Source organism: Scyliorhinus torazame, chromosome 8, assembly GCF_047496885.1.
Source record: "Scyliorhinus torazame isolate Kashiwa2021f chromosome 8, sScyTor2.1, whole genome shotgun sequence".
In the NCBI taxonomy this organism is placed as follows: Eukaryota; Metazoa; Chordata; class Chondrichthyes; order Carcharhiniformes; family Scyliorhinidae; genus Scyliorhinus; species Scyliorhinus torazame.
In genome coordinates, this window is record NC_092714.1 from 119,469,303 (window position 1) to 119,483,264 (window position 13,962).

At 54.4% G+C, this 13,962-nt stretch overlaps 1 protein-coding gene across 2 annotated transcripts in view; it reads left to right on the forward strand.

Moving 5' to 3' along the window:
- Nucleotides 1–13,962, forward strand: part of egfl6 (EGF-like-domain, multiple 6) — a 123,282-nt gene that overhangs the window by 63,302 nt on the left and 46,018 nt on the right. For both annotated transcript variants that reach the window (XM_072514091.1, XM_072514092.1), the window contains one exon: nt 2,902–3,201. In XM_072514091.1, the coding sequence (XP_072370192.1) occupies nt 2,902–3,201 (300 nt within the window). The remainder of the gene's footprint in view (nt 1–2,901; nt 3,202–13,962) is intronic.

The following is a 13,962-nucleotide window of genomic DNA, read 5'->3' on the forward strand; positions in this document are numbered from 1 at the left end:
CTGTTAAAGGGAAAAGCAGCGTTTGGGACTCTGGGACTATGTCAAATCTAGTTTGCCAGTAGATGACCACCAGAGTTGTACCGTTAGTGGGTGCCTGTGATGGCTGCAGGATTTTAGATATATTGGAATATCAACATTTGGAAATTTAAGGGTTAAACGCCTGGTTTAGACTGTATTTGACTACAGTGGTCATGTTTTTAAAAATAATATTGTTTTGTAAGACGAGAAATCTTTTGGGATCCAGAGGTGAAATTGACCATCGTAAAAGCCTGGGCTAATGCTCTATTGTTTGACTAGGGAGTTCCCAGGGGAGTTAATTTGTTTTCATGCTGGGAGTTAATTTGTTTCCAGCTTGGGGAGATGATGTCATTGCTGGGTGGAACTAAGATATTCAGACATTTTGAGAAAGACTTTGAGTTGAGTTCTAATCTGGCTAACACTGAGTCCACAAGTAAGGTTTTTCGGTCTCACGCTAGGATTGTTTAAAAAGATTAATAGTATTTAAAGCAGTGCAGACTTGTCTGAGGACAAAAGGGAAGCTGAAACAAACCAGTTGAAACAACTATTTGAAGACATTCAACCACAGTGTACAGGGATTCTAACAGGAACCAAATCTGTTCTGGAAAGCAAAACTTAATCTGTGCCATTGGGATGTAGGATGGATTGAGAGCTGTATGTTCTTCCTTTCTTGTTGTTTAATTGGGAATGGACTCGGTGAGGTTAAGATTTTAATATTGTATCCGTGTGAAGTTTCCACATTCTCCCCGTATTTGCATGGGTTCCGCCGCCACAACCCAAAGATGTGCAGGCTAGGCGGATTGGCCAGGCTAAATTGCCTCTTAATTGGAAAAAATGAATTGGACACTCTAAATTCATAAGAAAAAAAAAGATTTTAACACTTTGAAAATTTGAAGTATCTGACCATTATGGGGAAGATGTTGATGAGATTTCTCAGGGCTCTTTGTCTGTAACCCTTGCACTTGAGTTGGTTGGGCATACTCTTTTTACAACCCTGAGGCTCAGGATGCATTTCTGTGTCACTTCTTGGAATCTAACATGGCAGATTTGATTTGGACTACCAAGGTCGTGACTTTTACCAAGGATAAATTTCCATGAGAAGATGTTTCCGAATTTGTGGAATTGAAGTCTTTTCAATTAATTGATCACAAATTAGTTTAATAGGTAGTGTGCCAAATTTACATGTAGATGCGAATTGCTGAAACACAGCCATGCATTGTTTAATATGCTCACCTGGCATCATTGGCGGAATGTATATCAATAGATTATCCCACTTTTCTTTTGCCTGCATATCTTTTGAGAGCACTGTGAACTGCTCACACATTCACTGGCCTTCTGCTCTGAGAGCATGTAGGAGTATCAACGTCTTGCAGATAGACATAGGAACACAGAAACATTGAAAATAAGAGGAGTAGACCATTCGGCCCGTTGAGCCTGCTCCACGATTCAATATGATCATGGCTGATCCTCTATCTCAACATCATACTCTGGCTCTCTCCTCATACCCGTTGATGCCTTGGGGTGTCGAAATCCATCTATTTCCTTCTTAATTATATTAATGACTTTGCCTCCACAGCCTTCTGTGGTAGAGAATTCTACTCATCTCAATCTTAAATCATTGCTACATCCAGACTGTCCATTCCTGTAGTGAGCCGGTACAGAGCTGCACTGAAAGAGCCCAAGAAGCAGCCATTCTACCAATTAGGTGGTACGTACCTGGACACGTGACCTCTCACGTCAAAAAGGCCTGCCCTCACACTCCCACCACTGGTTCATTCTCCAAGCTGACCAAGCCATTTGCAAAGAGACAGAGGCCGGGATTCTCTGAAATCTCGGCCAAGTGTTGATGCCGGCTTCAAAACCGGCGCGAGCGACGCAAGCATCAACGGGCCTCCAGGCCCAGGCATTTACCCCTTCCTAGGGGGCTAGTACGGTGCCAGAGTGGTGTCCGCTGCTCCGGCACTCAAAAGCCGGCGCGCCACGGCCGGCGCGGGTCTACGTATGCGCACCACGGCCGGCGCGGGTCCGCTCATGCACATGGGTTGCTGTCTCCACGCCAGCCCCCAGGCAATATGGCGGAGCCCTACAGGGGCCCGGTGCGAAGGAACATAGGCCCCCACCGGAATTAGCCCACCCGCCGATCGGTAGGCCCCAAGCACGAGCCTGGCCACCGTGGAGGCTCCCTCCCCGGAGTTGGATCACCCCGCCCCCACCAGGACGGCCCCCGCAGCCAGAACTCTGAGTTCCCGCCGGGTAGGACCATACGTAACCCATGCCGGCGGGACACGGCCGAACTCGGCGGGCATTCAGCCCGTCGAGGTGCGGAGAATTGCCGGCGCGACGGCGACCCCGCGGGCGCAATTGGTGCCATTCCTGTGGTCGCTGGAGAATCATCAGCCTGGCGCCGGAGCGGCGTGGCGCGATTCTCGCCCCCCCCCCCCCCCCCCCCCAGAGATTCTTCTCCAACCCGGCTTGGGATCGGGGAATCCCGGTCGGAATGTTTGTTAACCAACTGAATTCATCTTGACTGCTCATGAAATAGCTTTGTCCCCCATGCCAATATTTTCTTAACTAATAATTGCAAGTGGCCAAAGAATAGGGGGAAAAAGGACAATTTTATTACTGTCTCTATGATTATTCTCCAACGTTCTTCCCTCTTAGCTGGGAAATAACATGGGATCTGAAAAGGACCAAAGAGAGAGAACATAAGAAAGAGTAAATGATTACAAAAGCATTAAATATAGTAGGAATTAATGGAAACCAAATTGGGTCCCTGTTAACGGCGTCCATAGAAAGAAAGCAATGGGTTTTTTTGTGTGCAGAATGTAACAGAGATGAGGATGCTGTACATATACATTAAGTAACAGGGTTTCTTTCACTCAGCTGTTCCAGAAATTCCTTACGAAGAAGGACCTGTGATTCTGGGAGGAAGCAGGGAAGCCATAAAGAAAATACTGACAAATAGAAATAACGGAAGAAACAGTGAAGTGTTAAAGAATGCCATCCCTCGACCTGTAGCCACCCCTCCAGCCCAGGGCCATCTAAAGCCATTTGACTATGAGGATGGTATTTACATCGGGAGCCATGATGAGAAAGAATTTGACGTGCGCTACGAAGGCACTGAAGATGAGGTTGAGAACTACATTGACTCGGAGGAGTTGCATCCCAGGGGAGACGTATTTGGTAAGTCAACATTTTGACAAAATATTGCACTTAAGGGCAGTGGGATGACATAGTAATTAGCGCTGCTCCCTCACAGCACCAGGGACATGGGTTCGATTCTAGCTTTGGGTGACTGGCTGTGTGGACTTTGCATGCTCTCCTCATATCTGTGTGGGTTTCCTCCAGGTGCTCTGGTTACCTCCTATAGTCCAAAGGTGTGCAGGTTAGGTGGATTGGCTATGCTAAATTGCCCCTTGGGGTGCAATAATGTGGAGGTTAAATGGTTTGGCCATGATCAATGACCAGGGTTAGGAGGATAGGTTGGGGGAGTGGGCCTAGTAGAGTGCTCTTTCAGAGGGTCAATGCAGACTCAATGGGCTGAATGGCCTCCTTCTGCACTGTAGGGATTGTATGACTTCTCAACATCGACCATAATGATAAGTTTAAAACATCTGGGTCTGGATTCTTTGTAACAGAAGCTCAGCGCTGACGCTGGGACTGAATCGGTGGCGTTCTGTGACCATAGAAGTGGCGCCAGTCCCGAGCAATTCAGAATCTATTAATGGGCTAGCTTCGGCATCGTGTAAAAATAGAGCAATTCCATTGAGAAACAGTGCCGGATTCACTGGGGTCGGGATTAGCACTCGAGAGGCTGACAAGCTGCAGCCACATCCAATCACTCCACTCCCCACACACACTCATCCCAGCCAACAAGATGGCAGCACGCAGAGCGGCACCATGGTTCGCAGATGCGGAGCTTAAGACCCTGATGGATGCCATGGAGGAGAGGCCAGGAACCCTGCTCCCGGGGTGGGAAGGAGGCTGCCATCCATCGACACACACCAGGCCTGGGCGCAGGTGGCAGAGGCCGTGAGTGCCATGGGCCCCACCACCAGGACCGGCCAACAGTTCCAGAAGAAGCTACACAACCTTCTCAGGGCAGCCAGGGTGAGTAGCCAGCACCATGCCCCTGGCACCAACCCTTGTCCCGCTCACCCATGACCACACCTACCCCACCTAGAGGGTGACCGAACCTCACCCGCCGGCTGCCTGCCCGCACCCTACCCCACACTATATGCCAGCATCCGTACATGACTGTTACCCTGTTCACAAAGGCCGCCAGCTGACCATCTCTTGTGCTGGCCACGTCCAGTTGCATAATACTGTACATTTTCTGCTTCCACCCTGCCAGGAGAAGGCAGCGCACAACCAGAGGGAGAGAGAGAAGACTGGAGGGCGCCTGCTGGAGCTGTGGCCTGTCACCGTCGCTGGTAATGGATTTGATCGGTGGGTCCTCCCCACATCACCACCCCAGCCCATGATCCAACCACGCGTCATGTCTTGCAGCATCAATTGGCAGTGAGGCAGGCCCTTCTGGTGTCCCCTACCCTAGCCGACAACCCCAGGACATGTCCAGCGATGAGTCAGCACCGGACAGCGACGCGAGCCCCCAAACGCCAGCTCGTGACACCCCGGAGCACCAGTCCGGGGATGACACTGACTTCCCATCACAGCTGCCTCCACCATCCCAGAGTCACTCACTTCAGTTGGGTACTTTAGTGAAGAGGCTCCTGGGACACGCTCCGGTGCCACCACACACATGTAGCGGTATATCAGGTGAAAGTAGGAACCCCCAAGGGAGCTGACTGTTGGAGCGCGGCTCGACCCAAGGGACTAGCTGCCATCCAGATGGGTCTCAGGCTTCTGGAAACGGCGGTCCCACCGATGCTGGAGATGCAGTCGCAGAGCCAGGGACTACATGAGGGTTTATCAGCAACCATCCAGTGCCTGCAGGTGCAGTTGGAGGAGTCCAACTTCCTGCAGGGCCAGGAGGCGGTGCCGACTATGCGTGCCACCCAGGCCAATATTGCACGGGTAGCATCCGTGGAGGAGGCCTTGAAGGCGAAGGTATCAGCCATAGGTCAGCATGTCCAAGGCCTGGGGCACGAGTGCGGGTGGTGGCTGAGGCATAGGACATGGCTGCTCTGTCACAGGCAGCCATGTATCAGGGCCGCCTGGACATTGCAACGGCACCTCAGAGCTTGGCCCAATCACAATAGGTCATGGCTGCAGGCATCAAGGGCATTGGCCTGGCGCTGGTCGACCTGAGCTGGTCACAGAGGGACCTGGCATAGTCACTGAGTGATGTGACACAGTCCCAGAGCGAGATGGCCCAGTCCCCATGTTCCATGGCCATGAGCATTAAGACTCTGGTTGAGATAAGAGTGGGCCGCCAGGACTGGGAGCGCCAGGTGGCGGAGGAGACCCCAGAGGTCGTACAAGCCACACCCCCATCCCAAGGAAGAGCCCAAGGACCATTGGGCACTCTGGGAGAGGAGGAGGTGATGGGGCCCATGCCGGTGATCCCTGCAGGGAAGGTGCTAGAACACTGCAGACTAACCCCCTGGCGCATCCAAAAGGCAGCGAGCAAAATAGGGTGGCACCATACCACCGAGGACACCTGAGAGATGGCTGGGCCTGTCCAGGCCCGTTTGCACCACAGGACACCGCCAAAGGAGACTAGGATGACAGGGTGGATATCGCAGTAGGCCGTATACACCCCTAATGTACTGCCTGGGATCCACCTAGATGTAGCGTCAGGTGCCATAACGGCAGACAGTTAGACACCAGTGAAGCTGGCACGGGTGAAGTACACAAGATAGTGTTAGGGCCTAGGGCACAAACCTGTAGATAAATGCTCACCTGTTCACAATAAACACCTGTTCACAAACGTTACAACCTTACCTCAGTGTTCTGTCAGAAGGATGTGAGGGATGAGCTGGGCTGGGATGGCTGGGGACAGGGGGGTGGGGGCGCAATTGTGCGGCCATTGGAAGTGGGCCCCCAGGTCAGCCACCGCATACTGCCCCGGTAACCGGCCCCACCCATGGAGGACGCAGCAGGCCACCAAGATGTGGAAGAATCTCTCAGCGCTATACTGGAATGACCCTCCAGAGAGGTTCAGATACCTAAACCACATCTTCAGTGTGCCGATGCACCGCTCGATCACGTCCTTGGTCACAACATGGGTGTCGCTAGAGTGGACCTCCGCATTGGTCTGTGACCTCCGGATAGACGTCATCAGCCATGACCGCATCGGACAACCCCTGTTGCCCAAGAGCCAACCTCTCACCCATGGGTGTGTCTCAAAAGTGTTGGGAACCGCCAATGTGAGTCAGGATGAAGGCGCCGTGCACACTGCCTGGGTATTGGGCGCAGATGTGCAGGATATGCACCACCTTTTTTAAAACAGGGGAGTCGCATTTGCTGTTTTCCAATCTGCCGGGACCGCCCCAGAGTCCAGCGAATTTTGGTAAATTACCACAAGCGCATTTGCTATTTCCTCCGCCACCCCTTTTAGTATCCTGGGATGCATTCCATCGGGCCAGGAGACTTGTGTACCTTTAGCCCCATTAGCTTGCCCAACACTACCTCCTTAGTGATAATAATTGTTTCTAGGTCCTCACCTGTCATAGCCTCCTTGCCAACAAGTATTGGCATGTTATTTGTGTATTCCACTGCCTCAGCCATTTCCTCATTTCCCATTATTAAATCCCCTTCTCTCTAAAAGATCAACGTTTATCTGAGCTACCAATTTTCGTTTTATATATTTGTAGCCTCCTTTGCACCTCCTCCTTCTCGGCCTGTTAGTCCACTGGCTCTCCATCCTGGGCAGCTGCCTCCTGTTCCTCTGGGGCACGTTCGCTGCTGCAGGCTCTGCTGCTGCAGATTCCTCCTCCTCGAGCAGCTCCAGCTCGTACAGCCACAGGTCATCCCCCAAGGCTGCAGCGACTAGGAGGAAGGCCACCATTGCTGGTTGAATTCCAATACCTATTGTCTGCAAGGGGTGAAAGACCAACATGTTAGCATGGCGCATAGCCCCGTGCCCAACCAGGTCCAATGTGCTACATGGTGCACCCAGTTGACACTGCGGGGTCTGTCCCTGCATACCCCCCCCCTTTCCTAGCTTCGTGTGTGCTTACCTCCACGGGGACTCTGACCCTGGCACCTGTCCCTGCTGCCGGAGGTACCTTCGGCTGGCATTGCCCTTGCCAGCGGTATGCTCTCTGGCCCACATCTAGCACCCCCCTTGGGAGCTACTGTGGGCGTTGCCTTTGAGTTGACCGCATGATGCCATGCCGGCCGGTGGGGTGGTATGGCAGAGGGTGGGGTTCGGTGGTTTATGGCGCAGGGTGGGGTGCAGGAGTGGTAGGATGGGAGCACCCATACAATCGGTGTCTCTCTGCAGAACCAGGGGCCAAGTTGGGGGATCAGTGGGATGCACAGAAAGATAGCTGCTTTGCAGGCTGCGGCAATGGCGATCCATGCCTGGACTGGGGCGGAGTCACCCCGGCCATACAGCCCGTTCCTCGCCTCCACCCCACTAAGCCAACCTGGCCAGTGTCCAGCCCGACAGCCCGCTGTCACGCCTCTCCTGGTGCTACCTCCTCGCTCCCTCATCCGCCACCACGCCAGTTTCACGATTTTAAAAATCACAAGTGAACCACGCCATCGGGAATTCGACCGATTGGAGACGGAGAATCATGGAGGCCCCGGAGAATACCGGATCAGTCCCGCTAATGATATGCCAAGGATGTTTACTGTACGTACGTTCTGGAACACATTGACGCCGCTGTCAAGGCGACGGAGAATTTCGATTTGGCGTGAAACTGGCACCCGCCGTGATTTCGGCATCGGAACTGATTCTCCACCCAATCACGTTTACCGATTTTGGCGCCGGCCGACGGAGAACCTCGCCCATGTCTGCTTCAAGCAGTGTGGGTTCAAAAGGGCAAAATTACAAATGCTGTAAATTAAATAAAAGTAGAAAATGCAGGAAATACACAACAGTCCAATCAATGCCAGAAAATCATTATATGAGATAGAAACCTTGGGCTGAATTCTCCGCCGTTGGGAGAACGGGGTTTTCCTGACGGCGTGTTGCACCAGAAATCTGTTGCCATCTGGCTACTGTCTCGCCTGGGGATTCCTTCCTCCACCTGATGGGCATCAGGGACTGGCTGGTGCTCACCAGATTATGTCCCAGAATCCTGTCCACTAACATTTCCCTCTGAGGTGTGTGCATCTGCGCTGGTGGAAGGTGGGGATGACAGCTGTGACACATTGACTATGGCATCCTCAGAGCTCTCCGAGGTGGTTTCATGGGAGGCAGGGGGGTGGTGGGGCCACCCGGATGGGCCGCCGCCATCGGCTGGAGGACCTGCGGGGGAATGGACATGTGGTCAGTGGGAGGGATGGGTCAGTCAGTAAGGCAATAACAAATCACATGTGATAGTTCCTCCAGGTGAGCCCCGTGGATCCTCATCTCTGTGACGTCCGCCGACCTCCGCATTGGTGACCGCTCTATCATCGCCACCCCCGTCACTTCTCGGGCCCACTCCTTGAAGGTGGGTGAGGATTCTAATGTCCGGCACTCCTCCGCCAGTATGGGCCCTCTCCCTGCAATTGTGGGAGAGCTTCTCCTGCGGAGACACAGAGAGGGCATCGTTAGCCTCACGCGTGGTTCACAGTGCTGGGAGTGGGTGTGAAGAGAGGGTTGCGGTGAAGGGAGGGGAGTGTGAAGGGTGGGTTGGGGGAGTGGGGCAGGACTGATTACGTTGGGGGGGTGACAAGGTACCAGGTTGGGGAGGGGAGTCCGGTGTGGTAGTGTTAACTCACCCATGCTGCCCAGTGTAGTTCGTTGACCTTCTTGTGGCACTGGAAGCCAGTCCTCCTGGTCATGCTGCCCGAGCTTACAGCTGTTGCCACTTCTTCCCAGGCAGCACTGGTTGTCCTGTGGCTCACCATCAGGGTCCTTCAGGGGGACAGGACATCCCTCCTGGCATCACTGCATCTAGGAGCCTCCCCAGGTCTGCATCCTTGAATCGCAGGACCAGTTGTCTCGGCACCATGGCTGCGAGCTGAGTGGTGTTGGCTGTGCAATTGCTGCTTGACCTTGATAGCGGGAGGGCTGGCGAGTGTGGTCCAGGCAAATCGGCTGGTGAGTCCTCATTAGCCACATGAATCCCATGGGGCTTCGTTAAGTGGCCAAATTCAAGTTGAATAGCATTGCCAGCCTTTCTGGGCTGAGCGCCTGGAAGCTCGCGGCAGTTCCCACTCGCTACCACACTTAGAAATCTTTTTGGAGAATCGCGCCCATTGTTCTTCCTACACTGAATAGAACACAGCAATATGAGGTCTGGTGGAAGCCACAAATTGTGCCCAATGACGAAAGAATTATTGATTTTTTAAATTTGCTCCTATGAAACACACTTTCAGTTACATTTTTCTTTGCTACATACTTTTCAGGGATTGTCATTATGGTAATAGAGGCTTCAATATATTGGTGTACCTCTTTCTGTTTAGCATGGAATTGTCAAAAGGTAGAAAATTAATATGAAGCTTCGAGGGGCTAAATGTAACTAAAGTGATTATCATCACAGAATATTTTTCTTTTTTTAAAAATAATTTTTATTAAGGTTTTCACAGAATATCAATAACAAAATGAAAAAGGAACCCAACAGGGTTAAATACAAAATACAGTCAAAAAACAACCCTCCATACCCCCCTCCCCCTGTACATGAATAATAAATTAACACCCCAACTTAACACAAAACCAACATAACAAATATATACACCACCTCAGATCCCCCAGTGTAAATAAACATAAATAAAGTAAGCCTCCCCCCCCACCCCCCCCCCTGCCCCGGGTTGCTGCTGCCATTGACCAATGTCTACCGTTCTGCCAGGAAGTCTAAGAACGGTTGCCACTGCCTGAAGAACCCTTGTACCGACCTCTCAAGGCGAATTTCACCCTCTCCAACGTAATAAACCCCGCCATATCGTTGATCCAGGATTCCACGCTTGGGGGCCTCGCGTCCTTCCACTAAAGAAGAATCCTCCTCCAGGCTACCAGGGACGCAAAGGCCAGAATACTGGCCTCTTTCGCCGCCTGCACTCCCGGCTCTTCTGCCACCCCAAATATTGCGAGCCCCCAGCCCGGTTTGTCCCTAGATCCTACCACCCTCGACACCGTCCTCGCTACGCCCTTCCAAAATTCCTCCAGCGCTGGGCATGCCCAGAACATATGGGTGTGGTTTGCTGGGCTCCCTGAGCACCTAACACACCTGTCCTCACCCCCAAAGAGCTGGCTCATCCTTGTCCCGGTCATGTGTGCCCTGTGCAGCACCTTAAACTGTATGAGGCCGAGCCTCGCGCACGAAGATGAAGAGTTCACCCTCCCTAGGGCATCTGCTCACGTCCCTTCCTCAATCTCCTCCCCCAACTCCTCCTCCCACTTACCTTTCACCTCCACCACCAAGGCCTCCTCCTCCTGCATCACCTGGTAAGTTTCCGAGATCTTCCCCACTCCCGCCCACCCCCCCGAGAGCACCTTGTCCTGTACTGTGCGTGGCAGTAGTCGCGGGAATCCCACCACCTGCCGCCTGGCAAATGCCCTTACCTGAAGTACCTGAAGGTGTTCCCCGGGGGGAGCCCGTACTTCTCCTCCAGCTCACCCAGGCTCGCGAACTTCCCGTCCAAAAACAGGTCTCCCAACCTTCGTATCCCTGGCCTGTGGCACCCCAAAAAACCCCCATCTGTCCTCCCTGGGATGAACCGGTGGTTCCCCCGTATTGGGGTCCACACCGAGGCCCCAACTTCCCCCCTGTGCTGCCTCCACTGCCCCCAGATTTTGAGGGCAGCCGCCACTACCGGGCTCGTGGTATACCTCCTTGGAGGGAGCGGCCGCGGCGCCGTTGCCAGCGCCCCCAGACTCGTACCCACACAGGACGCCGTCTCCAGCCTCTTCCATGCAGCCCCCTCCCCCTTCATCACCCACTTGCGCACCATCGTCGCATTGGCGGCCCAGTAGTACCCACAGAGGCAGCGCCAGCCCCCCCATCCCTACTCCGCTCCAGGAACACCCTTCTCACCCTCGGAGTCCCTTGCGCCCACACAAACCCCATTATGCTCCTGTTGCCCCACCTAAAAAAGGCCTTCTGGATAAACACGGGGAGGCACTGGAACAGGAACAAAAACCTTGGGAGCACCGTCATTTTGACTGACTGCACCCTACCCGCCAAGGACAGCAGCAACGCGTCCCACCTCTTGAACTCCTCCTCCATTTGCTCCACCAGCCTTGTGAAATTAAGCCTATGCAGGGCCCCCCAGCTCCTGACCACCAGGACCCCCCAGCTCCTGGCCACCTGGACCCCCAAATACTTGAAGCTCCTCTCCACCCTTTTTCCAGAAAGCGGCCCATCCCTCCCTCCTCCAGTGGGGGCTCGGACCGATACAATTCCTCATAAAAGACCCTGAAGACCTCATTGATGCCATCCCCACTCCGCACCACACTCCCTCCCCTGTCCTTAACTCCCCCGATCTCCCTAGCTGCGTCCCGCTTCCGAAGCTGATGCACCAGCATCCGGCTTCCCTGTCCCCATACTCATAAATCGCCCCCTGGGCCTTCCTCCACTGCACCTCCACCTTCCTGGTGGTCACCAGGTCGAATTCGGCCTGAAGGCTATGCCTCTTCCTCAACAGCCCTTCCTCAGGCACCTCCACATACCTCCTGTCTACCCTCACCATCTTCCCCACCAGCCTCTCCCTCTCCCTCTGCTCCCTCCTCTCCTTGTGGGCCCCAATGGAGATCAGCTCTCCCCTAACCACCGCCTTCAGCGCCTCCCATACCATCCCCACTTGGACCTCCCCGTTATCGTTGACCTCCAGGTACCTCTCTATGCTTCCTCGGACACGCTCACTCACCTCCTCGTCCGCCAACAGCCCCACCTCCAAATGCCACAACGGGCACTGGTCCCTTTCCTCCCCCAGCTCTAAGTCCACCAATGCAGGGCGTGATCCGAAATGACTATCGCCGAGTACTCAGTATCCTCTACTCTTGCTATCAGCGCCCTGCTCAAAATTAAAAAGTCGATCCGGGAGTAAGCCTTATGGACATGTGAGAAGAATGAAAATTCCCTAGCCCCCGGCCTTGCAAATCTCCAAGGGTCCACCCCTCCCACCTGGTCCATAAACCCCCTCAGCACCTGAGCTGCCGCCGACTTCCTACCCGTCCTAGACCTGGAGCGATCCAGTACCGGATTCAACACCGTGTTAAAGTCTCCCCCCATTATCAGGCCCCCCACTTCCATATCTGTGATCCGACCCAACATGCGCTGCATAAAACCCACATCGTCCCAGTTCGGGGCATACACATTGACCAGTACCACCCTCTCTCCCTGCAGCTTACCGCTAACCATTACGTACCTACCGCCATTGTCTGCCACAATTCTCGATGCCTCGAACGACACCTTCTTTCCCACCAAGATCGCCACCCCACGATGTTTTGCACCCAGCCCCAATTAAACACCTGACCTACCCACCCTTTCCTCAATCTTACCTGGTCTACCACCTTCAGGTGTGTCTCCTGGAGCATGACCACATCCGCCTTCAGCCCCTTCAGGTGCACGAACACGCAGGCCGCTTGACCGGCAAGTTCAGTCCCCTTACATTCCAGGTTATCAGCCGGATCAGGGGGCTACCCGCCCCACTCCCCTGCCGACTAGCCATAACCCCTCCTCGGCCAGCCACGCACCCGCACCCCACACCCGGCCCGTTCCCCACGGTGGCAGACCCCCGTCTTGACCCCCCCCCACTCGCTCCAGCTCCCCCTTGGCCATAGCAGCAGCAGCTCGATTCCCCCCCCCCCCCTCCCCCCCCGGCTAGGGCCCCCTCCTAGCTGCTTTACTCCCCCCATTGCACTTCCGCAAGTCAGCTGACTCCTGTTGACCCAGGCCACTCCTGCCTCTCCTTTGACTCCTCCCATTGTGTGACACACCCTCCTCTTCCATTTCCCATCCGCAGGCTCTCCCAGACCCCTCACCCCCGACTCGGGCCTCCCTCTCCCCCGCGGGGCCCCATCACACTGCCGTTCACAACCCCTGTTCCGTTTACCTACCCCCCTCCAAGAGCCCCCCCGACCAACCCAACCAAAACAGTGCCCAACCTGCCCTAACCACCCTCACCAAACCAGAAAGAAAAAAAAAACAAAAGCAAAGGACCCCCCCTCAAAAAGTAACATATCAACCGCAATCCCCAAACGCCCATCCCGACCCTCAATCTGTGTCCAAATTCTCGGCCTGAACAAAGGCCCACGCCTCCTCCGGAGACTCAAAATAATGGTGCCGGTCCTTGCAGGTGACCCATAGTCACGCCGGCTGCAACATGCCAAACTTCACCCCCTTCCGGTGCAGCACCGCCTTCGCTCGATTGTGCCTGGCCCTCCTCTTCGCCACCTCCCCACTCCTGTTCTGGTATATCCGAACCTCCGCATTCTCCCACCTGCTGCTCCTCTCCTTCTTGGCCCACCTGAGCATACGCTCCCGATCGACAAACCGATGGAACCACACCAGCACTGCCCGCGGAGGCTTGTTAGCCTTGGGCCTCCTCGCCAGCACTCTATGGGCCCCATCCAGCTCCAGGGGCCCCTGGAAGTACCCCGCTCCCATCAGCGAGTTCAACATGGTGACCACATAGGCCCCCACGTCCGGCCCCTCCAGCCCCTCCGGCAGGCCCAGAATCCGCAAGTTCTTCCGCCTCGACCGATTCTCCATCTCCTCAAACTGCTCCTGCTATTTCTTGCGGAGCGCCTCGTGCGCCTCCATCTTTACCGCCAGGCCTAAGATCTCGTCCTCGTTGTCGGAGATCTTTTGTTGGGCCTCGCGGATCGCCACCCCCTGGGCTGTCTGTGTCTCCAGCAGCTTATCAATAGAAGCGTTCATC